This window comes from Phoca vitulina, unplaced genomic scaffold (genome assembly GCF_004348235.1).
Source record: "Phoca vitulina isolate PV1807 unplaced genomic scaffold, GSC_HSeal_1.0 scaffold1, whole genome shotgun sequence".
Lineage (NCBI taxonomy): Eukaryota > Metazoa > Chordata > Mammalia > Carnivora > Phocidae > Phoca > Phoca vitulina.
The window spans coordinates 50,153,523-50,163,982 of record NW_022589704.1 but is presented as its reverse complement, the minus strand read 5'-3'; the positions used below and the strand labels follow the sequence as shown (position 1 = coordinate 50,163,982).

Sequence of the window (10,460 nt, the reverse complement as noted above, 5' to 3'; positions counted from 1 at the left end):
AAGAATTCCTCCTATCAGTGAGATCATATGATACATGTCTTTCTCTGATTGACTTATTTCACTCAGCATAATACCCTCCAGTTCCATCCATGTCGTCGCAAATGGCAAGATTTCATTCCTTTCGATGGCTGCATATGCCATATCTTCTTTATCCATTCGTCTGTCGATGGACAGCTTGGCTCTTTCCATAGTTTGGCTATTGTGGACATTGCTGCTATAAACATCGGGGTGCACGTACCCCTTTGGATCACTACATTTGTATCTTTGGGGTAAATACCCAGTAGTGCAATTGCTGGGTCATAGGGTAGCTCTATTTTCAACTTTTTGAGGAACCTCCATACTGTTTTCCAGAGTGTCTGCCCCACCTTGCGTGTCCACCAACAGTGTAGGAGGGTTCCCCTTTCTCCACATCCCTGCCAACATCTGTCATTTCCTGACTTGTTAATTTTAGCCATTCTGACTGGTGTGAGGTGGTATCTCATTGAGGTTTTGATTTGGATTTCCCTGATGCTGAGCAATGTTGAGCACTTCTTCATGTGACTGTTGGCCATTTGGATGTCTTCTTTGGAAAAATGTCTGTTCATGTCTTCTGCCCATTTCTTGATTGGATTATTTGTTCTTTGGGTGTTGAGTTTGGTAAGTTCTTTATAGATTTTGGATACTAGCCCTTTATCTGATATGTCATTTGCAAATATCTTCTCCTATTCTGTCTCACCTGAATCACTCTTAATAACTTCCTTGACGTTTAGTTCTTTTTGTACATCGCCAATCATCTCTTTTTTGACTCCTTTATGAGCTCTTCTTTTTCAGCCCAGCTCTCAAATTAATTTGTTTCACTTAAGAAATATTTATTTAGTACCCACCATGTGCCAGAAGCAACTAGGGATACAACAGTAATTCAAACAAACAAAAATTCCTGTTTTCATAGAGCTAACATTCTTTTTTTTTTAATTTGTAAATTTTTATTAAGGTATAATTGACATTATATTAGTTTCAGATATACAATATAATGATTTGATATTTGTACATATTGTGAAATGATCACCACAATAATTCTAATTAACATCTGTCCCATACATAGTTATAGAATTTTTTTTCTTGTGATGAGAACTTTCAGCATCTACTCTCTTAGTAACTTTCAAATATGCATTACAGTATTATTAACTATAGTCACCGTGCTGTACATTACATCCCTAGGACTCATATATTTTATAACTGGAAAACTGTACCATCCATCTCACCCACCCCCCACTTCCAGTCTCTGACAACCAACAATCTGTCCTCTATAGGTTTGGTGGTGTGTGTGTGTGTGTGTGTGTGTGTGTGTGTCTGTGTGTGTGTGTGCGTGTTTTAGATTCTGTATATAAGATCATACAGTATTTGTCTTTTTCTATATGTCCTTTTTCACTTAGCATAATGCCCTCAAAACCCATCCATGTTGTCACAAATGACAAGATTTCATTCTTTTTTATGGCTGCATAATATTCCACTTTACATATATGCCACATTTTCTTCAGCTATTCATCTGTCATTCGACAGTTAGGTTGTTTCCACATCTTGGCTATTGTGAATAATGCTGTGATAAACATGAGGGTGCATATATCTTTTCTAATTAGTGTTTTCACTTTCTTAGGATAAACACCCAGAAGTAGAATTGCTGGATCATATGGTAGTTCTATTTTTAATTTTTTGAGGAACCTCCATACTGTTTTCCATACTGGCTGCACCAGTTTGCATTCCCACCGACAGTATGAGGGTTCCCTTTGCCCCACATCCTTGCCAACACTTATTTTTTTGTCTTTTTGATATTATGACTAATATCTGACTGGTGTGAAGTGATATCCCATTGTGGTTTTGATTTGCATTTCCTTGATGATTAATGATGCTGAGCACCTTTTCATATGCTTGTTGACCACCTGTATGTCTTCTCTGAAAAAGTGTCTATTCAGATCATCTGCCCATTTTTTAATTGAATTGTTTGGGGGTTTTTTGCTATTGAGTTGTATAAGCTCTATATATTTTGGATATTAACCCTTTATTAGATATATGGTCTGCAAATATTTTCTCCTATTCCATAGGTTGTCTTTTCATTTTGTTGATGGTTTCCTTTGCTGTGCAACATTCCTGATATTAGAATTCCCCAAGATTTTATCCTTGGCTCACAGCTTTTATTCTGCTACTTTCTCTGGGTGATCTTATTTATACTCATGGCTCCAACTACCAAAGATTAGTTGATAATTCCCTTTTTCTTTCTTCAGTCTAGACACTTTCCATGAGTTTTAGGCTAGATGTATTTATTTTGGACATAATGTAGGAATTTTGAAACAGATATATCCAAATGAGAACACTTTGTTTTTCCCTGAGATTCTCATTCAGGGGATGTACTCAGTTACCTAAACCAGAAGTAACCTTAGATCCTTCCTCTCCTTTATTTCCCATATCCAGCCAATCACCATTTCCTACCAAATTTACTTTCTCTAGCATTCTCCTTAATGCTCTTCCTTTCTCTTCTGGTTTCCTTTGGATTCACTTTCCAATAGCTTCAAATACAATCTCAGTCCCTTACTTAAAAGCTTTAAGTAGCTTTTTCATCACCAAAAAGATAAAGTCTGTGTTTTCATCATTGCGTAAAACCCACTGTGATCTGGTCCCTGCTTGATTCTCCAGTTTTGTTCTGCTTTCCACCTTACTCTAAAGATTTTGTTGGTTCATACACAGTGTGGCATAATGATTAACATCAGTCTTTGGAGCCAGGCTGCTTAAGTGTGACTCCCAGGTCTATCACATTATTCACCTCAGTTTCCTCAACTGTGAAATGGGTATAATAATAGTCACTATAAGATTATTTGGAGGACTGAATTAATACATGTGTGCTTAGACCAGTTCCTGGCACATATTTACTATTACATTAGGCTCTTCTAATATTTCTACTTTTGTTCACCTCCTTTCTCCTCTTTCTTGCAATGTATTAGTTCAGCTATGGATTCCATACAGTCATCAGTTTTTTATAAACTTACATTTGATTTACTACCATGAAATTGTTACCAATTACAACTTATTTCATATTAGGGTTAATGTCTTTTTTTTTTTAGGGTTAATGTCTTAAGCAGGCATCTTCACAATGTTTTTTTTTCTTTTGATGATTGCAAATGTAGCTACTTCAACTGTTCTATGTTGCTGGAGATCAAAAATGCAGTTTTTGTACATCATTTAAATTTAAGGTGAGAGAGAGAGAAGTATGGATAACTCCCTAGTTTCTAGCTTGGATGACTAGGAAACCAGACAATACTGTAGAATGCTCAAATGTTTGTTCTCACACACACACACACAAATATTCTTATTTCTCCCAAGTTTCCTCTTCAGCCTGTAATCAGTGTCACGTTGGCCAAGTTACCCTTTTTCCACAAAATTTCCCCTCTCTGCCACACCCACCCACCAACCAGAAAAATGCTCCATAACTCTGCCTTCCCTTTAAGAACAGGGCCACACGGAAATTGAACGCCTAAACTTGCCCTCCGGGTTTCCCCGTCACCATAGCAACTGGAGCAGGAAGGGGCGGGCTCCATCGTCCTACGACCAGCTCGCCGCGTGCGCCAGCCGCTTTGGTGCGGGGCCGCGGGCGTCTAGGGTTGAGCGGGTTTCTGAGCTCGGGGTTGGAGCCGGAGCCGGAGCCGGAGCCGGATTCCGCGCGGACGGCCACGTCAACCTAAACCTACACCGCCCTCCCCACCCTGCTGCCGCCGCGTCCGCTGAGCCTGCCGCAGGTCCTCCCAGGCCGCGTCCTCCACGCCTTTCCCACAGTGCCCCGCGCCAGGCCCCGCCCCGGTTCGCCGTGGGGACCGGGGCGCGGGGAGCCGACTGGAGCTGCTACGGTGGTTGCTGCCGGTGCGGCTCGACCTCCCCCATCCCGAGCGCGGCGGCCCGGCGGTCGGAGACGGCGTGCTTCGTTCGCGCGCGCACAGCTTGCGTTCGGTCGGGTGGGGTCCGCCGCCGGGAATTGAGGATGGGGGAGTAGCTGCAAGAGGCGACCCCGCTACACCGAGGTGGGCATGGGCCGGGGCCCGGGGCTCTGCTGGAGCCGGCGGCGGCCGGGGCTCTCCAGGAAGGGAGAGAGAAATGCCTGTGCACCTCAGTCTCCCTTCCCCCCCCTCCGCCCCTGCGGCCGGTTTATTGTGTTCTCGCTCCCCATCTTTTTCCAATTACCTACATCGTCACCCTTCTTCCGACCTCGGTTCCCTGCTTCTAACTCCCAATTTCTCACTTAAGCCTCAGTTCCTCAGGCTCCTCTCACCCATGTCCCGCCGGAGACTTCACGCACCAACAACACTTAATAGTCTCTTTCACGCAAGGTCTCCCATCTTTCCCCTCTCCCGCATCCCATTCTGGAGTGGCGGCAGCCAGAAAGCTTTCGTATTGGATTTACCTGCAGCTTCCACCTGTACCCGAAGCTCGGCGCGATCAAGTCAGCCACACCCACGCTGAGAACGACCGCTAGGCAGGGAACACCACTTGTCCCAAAGTGGTGTTTAAGAATATGTTCTCTATTTCTCTCTAGTCTTGTTTTCTAGTCTAGATATTAGTTACTCTCCATCACTATACTTTACAAAGGTATGTTTCAGTTGCATGAAAAGGAGTTAGAGATGAGCCAAAGACCATTCGCAGGTAAGGAGAAAAATTTAGAAATAGACATTTGGAATTAAATGAAGAAAAGAGAAACAGAATGCTAGGAAGGTTAGATTTTTCAAAGCAGTTTGAGATCTTTTGTGATCTGATGAAGTGGAGATTATTCACCCTATACAGGTGAGCATGTCAAAATAACTGATTCCTTCTCCTTTTCTCTTTTTTTCTATTTTCATTTATCTCAAACGTAAACTTTGCAATAAAATTACACTCTTAACTTGTAGTTATTATTCTGCTATTTATATAAAGTAGTCTCTCTATATAGTGTAAGCAACTATTGAGAAAACTCAGAAAATAACGGCCATACCAAGTATGTTGTCTCTTATAACAATATAAATTCATGCCATTCTTGGAAGAGTTATATGAACAATACCCTTTGAAAGGACCCTATACTTCTAGTCCCTCCAAAGGATATTTCCTATAAGTGAAAACTTGATTAAAATGATAACGGTGTAGCCTTAAGTGGCAAAAAAAAAAAAAAAAAGTCAAAAAGGAAATGGTATTACAAAAGAGCAGTTCTTAAACTAGATAGGAAAGGGAAGGAAACAGCTTTTTCCCAACTTTGTGTTCTGGTGCTGATCAGAGCAAATAGTTGAATTTGTTTGTTTTTAAAGTGTTCCAGCTAGCTACAACTACCTACTACCTTTTACCTTTTATCTCGTGTCTTGAGTGGTTTCACAAATTGGGTATGGAAGCAGTGAAGGGGCCCCCAAAGAATAGAGCCTGGGCACTCACCGTGATTTGCCATTGAATGGAGACTGTATTACTGGCCATATTATTTAATAGTGTTAGTGCTATTTTTTTAAATGTATTTTTAACCACCTGGTTTCCTCTCTTTAGATTGACGTTTTGGGAGACAATTTCATGATGCTTGATTCACTCTTGGAGTAATGTGAACAGAAGTTCTCAAACTTGCATATTGTATCAACTGGAACCAGCGGTGTATGTTAATGTTCACTTAAATCAGAACTTGTATAAGAAAAAGAATGGGAGTCTGGTTAAATAAAAATGACTATGTCAGAGACTTGAAAAGGGTCATTCTCTGTTTTCTAATAGTGTATATGGCCATTTTAGTGGGCACAGATCAGGATTTTTACAGTTTACTTGGAGTATCCAAAACTGCAAGCAGTAGAGAAATAAGACAAGCTTTCAAGAAATTGGCATTGAAGCTACATCCTGATAAAAACCCGGTAGGTACAATTTTTTTAAATATCTCTAATGTATTTTAGTAAAGTTTTGCTACATATTTAAATTTTAAATAAGTGCTCAAAATGGTTACGAAAAATCACATGGCAAAAATCACAATTCAGTTTTTGTACTAAGAATCAGCAGAATAGTCTAGTTGAGAACAGTGTGAAGGAATGTTGATACCAAAAATTCAATTCCCTCTTAATTTGAAAACTGATTTACAACAGTTCCATTACAGGTGTTAATTCCAAAGCCGACAGTAATGTTGTGGAGTAGTTTAAGTAGTTTTTTTAATAAAGTAAGTTAGATCAGGGACACCTGGGTGGGCTCAGTCAGTTAAGCATCTGACCTTGGCTCACGTCAAGATCCCAGGGTCCTGGAATCGAGTTCCGCATTGGGCTCCTTCCCTCTGGCTGCCGTTCTGCCTGCTTGTGCACTCTCTCAGTCTCTCTAACAAATAAATAAAATCTTAAAAAAGGAAAAGTAAGTTAAGATCAACTACTTTATAACTGTAACAGAAAAATTATTTCCTTAGAACTTGGAAGGTTCTTGCTAAAAATGGCAGTAATAGCTAATAATAACGTGCTTCAACTTTCACTGTTTTCTCCCACGTACAAATCCCAGACCAGAGTCAGAAATTATTATAAATTAAAACTTAAGAGCAGCCAAATCCAGTTAATTCCAGTCATAAATATTTGATTATATATTCAATGTCATTTTTCAAAACTAAATGTTTTAATACTTACAGTATTTTTAATTATGTAACTTTTTAACGAGATTTGACTCATCAAGAAGAAAGGTATGGTTTAAAATTTTGTGTTTTCTGTGTAGAATTTTTTAAATAGAGTTATTTATTTATTGAATAAAGCTCAGCAGTAGAGCTCTTATTGGTTATTTTCCTGAGATCTGCACTCTATTTAGAATTTTTATTTTTCATATTTTTCTTTAAATTTTCAGAATATGATTTTTTAAGTTTCCATATGAGAGATGGTAGTCCTTTTATAGCTAATTATTATCTAGATGAAAGCATTCTTCAAAAACCAGTTCTGTGAAACAGTAACAAATGAACATTTCTAATCCAGTTTTGAATTTTACTCTGATATCAGTCTCATTTAATTATCTGATAGATTGGGGCACATACCTTTTGTTTTTTGTTTTGGGGTTTGTTATTGTTGTTTTTAGTTAATATGTTGGTTTTGCCTCAAATGGAAAAATAACCTACAAATTTCTTTGTAATTGTTTTAGGGGTAGTATAATATTTACAAAATTAAATGTTTCTAAGGTTTTGTTAGTTTTTCTCAGTTGCATTTCTTAGAAGGAATGACATACTGTAAGACCATATCTGTCAGCCTTTGGAGGCATCAGTTCTCATTTCTATGTTACTTTCCTTATTCCTTTTTTTTTTTTTTTGGAAGATTATAGTTCTTTAGAAATACTTTATTTTAACCCGTGATAACCCATTTCATTATCGTACTCCTCCACCTTACTTTGGTATCTATTCTCCCAGAAATCTCAAGATTAAATCTTCATATAGGCTTTGAAGAGACTTGATCATGTACCTAAAACAAATGTTATATCTAATATTTTTAATAGAATAACCCAAACGCACATAGTGATTTTTTAAAAATAAATAGAGCATATGAAGTACTCAAAGATGAAGATCTGCGGAAAAAGTATGACAAATATGGAGAAAAGGGACTTGCAGATAATCAAGAAGGAGGCCAGTATGAAAGCTGGAATTATTATCGTTATGATTTTGGTAAGATGATACGATACTCTGTATGAAATACTGTTTTTTATTTGAGTAAATTTAGAAAATTAATTTTGTTTCACTACTAAGCTTATGTAGTTAATATGTATCACCTTGACTCTTTTTTTTTTTTTTTTAATATAACATTGGAGCAGAATTCAAAAGGGGGGGAGGTAAAATAAACACAGGTATCAAAGCAAGAGGGAGTATTCACTTACCCAGTATTTCTCTTCGTTTTTAATTACCCTGAAATGCAGGCTAAGAATTGAGGTATGCTTTTGTAGTGACCACATAAAATACTTTAAATTAATGTTGGAGTATTTGTTTCTCAAGACTATTTTTTTTTTTTTCAAAATAGCATTTTCAGTTATATTCACTGCAACGCAATAGCATGTATCAGGTGTCAGCAATGTATGTTTCACAGGCTAAATCTGGCCTGCCACCTCTTTTTGTAAATAGAGATTTATTAATCATAGAATTATGAGACCATGATAATTACGAGAGTAAAATTAGGCTCATTTATTTACATATTGTCTTTGGCTTCTTTCACTTCAGGGGCAGAGTTGAATAGTTATGACAGAAACCGTATGTCCCACAAGGCCTATTTAACTGGCCTCTGCAGAAAAAGTTTGCTAACACCTGGTCTATATCTATCACTAGTATTATTTTGATATTTTATATAGTAACAAGAAATTTTCTCACATTGGTTTTAATTATAAAATTTATATTTACTAAATAAGTTGGTCTCTACTTTTGTAAATCTTGTAAGACTGTTAAAAAATAAAATAGTGATACGATTTATTTAAAAAACCATATAATCTAAGAAGGAAGTGAGGTCTGTAGTCTAGTTAACAGTAACGTATCAGTGTCAGTTTCCTAGTTTTGGTATTTTATTAAAGCTACATAAGTTACCCATTAGGGGAAGCTGAGTGAAGGGTACATAGAAGTCTGCTATTTTTACAACTTCCTGTGAGTCTATAACTAGTGCAAAATAAACAAATAATAGAAGTTTTCTGTGGAGATGATATTATGGGAATATTAGGAACTCCTATACACAACTATGACAGTCCCTCTCAGGAAATGGAATTTTTTGTTTTTTATCACTGTTTAGATGCATCACCAGTGGTATTATTTACTCTCGGGTTTTGTTAGTTTGTTGCACATTCTTCAACTTTGAGATTTAGTACAGTAATCTGATTTTTGATGGTAAAACAAGAGTAACCTATTCTTATATGGTAATTTGTTTTTATGGTGAACCGTTAATTTATAATTTTTACTTTTAAATTAGGTATTTATGATGATGATCCTGAAATCATAACATTGGATAGAAGAGAATTTGGTAAGTTCATGATCATATGATTTTCTAAAACTAGTCCAAGACCACTCTTTTACCTAAATACATCTTAAGGACAGATGTATTTGGAATTTAGAAATTTTTTTGGATTTTAACATGGTAATGTAGTAGTTTTAACTTTTAAAATAAAATAGTTATTTTACCAGCAAAAATGGGTGTATTCAGGAATAGCAGAATATTGTAATTCAGGACATGCAAGCTATCGTAAAACCACCGGGAAGTCCAGCAAATAAAAGGAACTTTATTTTATGGAGAAGGAAGTTGGGAGGGGTTGTTTTGAATGAGAGTCCATTAGAGAAAGGCAAGAATTCAAAGAGATAACAGTTTCTCATTAGCTGATTTGCAGGGGTAGTGAGTTTCTTATAGAGGATTCAATGTACATCTTTTCCTGTTGGGGCCTGTAATTGATCATTTTTTCCTGTTGATGATTCTTCTGTTAGGGTCTTCATTTGACAGTTCTTCCTGTAATTGACTTTGATTGGTATGGCTCCCCCTTTCAGCTTCCCCAGTCTAATGAGGTTTTCCTTTATTAATTTTCACATTTCCGCCTTTTGGTCAAGATCTTTTTCTGAAAGCACCTCTGATCAAGAGTCGGGTTTTCCATATTTAATGATTTTGTTCCTTAATGCCAGGAAGGACCTTTTCTGGTCCTCACATCCTACTTCGAGGAAAGTACATACCAGAAACCACTTAGGGCCACATTTGAATAACAAGGAAGGTGAGGCACTTCTCATGTATAGTTCCTATTTGTCAAGATTGTAAGCATTGGAGATCATCTCCTTACTGGGTACGTGATTTTTACAAAAATTTGACAGGCAACAAAATACAAAACTTAAAATATATTATGCAAAAACAGAAGTAACCTAACTCCCAAATTTTATGATGGTTCTAAACCAAGACCCTAGATCAGAAAGTAACTAACTGAAAATATTTATTGGCACTTACTCCAACTTAGGGGAGAAAATTCTCCCAACAGAAACAAACCCAGAGTTATGGATGCCTCTTGGAAGTCCCTGTTTAAAGTGGCCATGAAAGCAAAGCAGTGAATACTGCAAGAGCACACTGAATTAACCAAGTGCATTTGGGACGATACAGTGCAAGTATAAACATGAAGCAATAGCCAATGTATTTGTTGCAAAAAATAGCAAATCCTCAAAGATGTATTTAAACAGTATTGTTATGTCAAAAGAACTGTTTTGGAAACAAATGTTATCTAACACTACAGCCTGTCAGGTTTGCAAATTCAGAGACCATGAATTTGGATAAGAGTTCCAGAGTGGGGGGGGGGGGGGCGGCACCTGGGTGGCTCAGTTGGTTAAGCGACTGCCTTCGGCTCCGGTCATGATCCTGGAGTCCCGGGATCGAGTCCCACATCAAGCTCCCTGCTCAGCGGGGAGTCTGCTTCTCCCTCTGACCCTACCCCCCTCTCGTGTTCTCTCTCTCATTCTCTCTCTCGCTCTCAAATAAATAAATAAAATCTTTAAAAAA

The 10,460-nt window shown here is 37.8% G+C and overlaps 1 protein-coding gene across 4 annotated transcripts in view; it reads left to right on the top strand.

Moving 5' to 3' along the window:
• The first annotated feature begins 3,573 nt into the window (after positions 1–3,573).
• DNAJC10 (DnaJ heat shock protein family (Hsp40) member C10) overlaps positions 3,574–10,460 on the top strand; it is a 54,707-nt gene continuing 47,820 nt past the window's right edge. For 2 of the 4 annotated variants that reach the window (XM_032406854.1, XM_032406832.1), the window contains exons 1-4: positions 3,574–4,043; positions 5,521–5,870; positions 7,462–7,627; positions 8,907–8,957. In XM_032406854.1, the coding sequence (XP_032262745.1) occupies positions 5,667–5,870; positions 7,462–7,627; positions 8,907–8,957 (421 nt within the window). In that variant the 5' untranslated portion in view covers positions 3,574–4,043; positions 5,521–5,666. Of the gene's footprint in view, positions 4,044–4,069; positions 4,801–5,520; positions 5,871–7,461; positions 7,628–8,906; positions 8,958–10,460 lie in introns of those variants that run through there. The other 2 variants (XM_032406863.1, XM_032406843.1) reach the window with 2 other exon arrangements.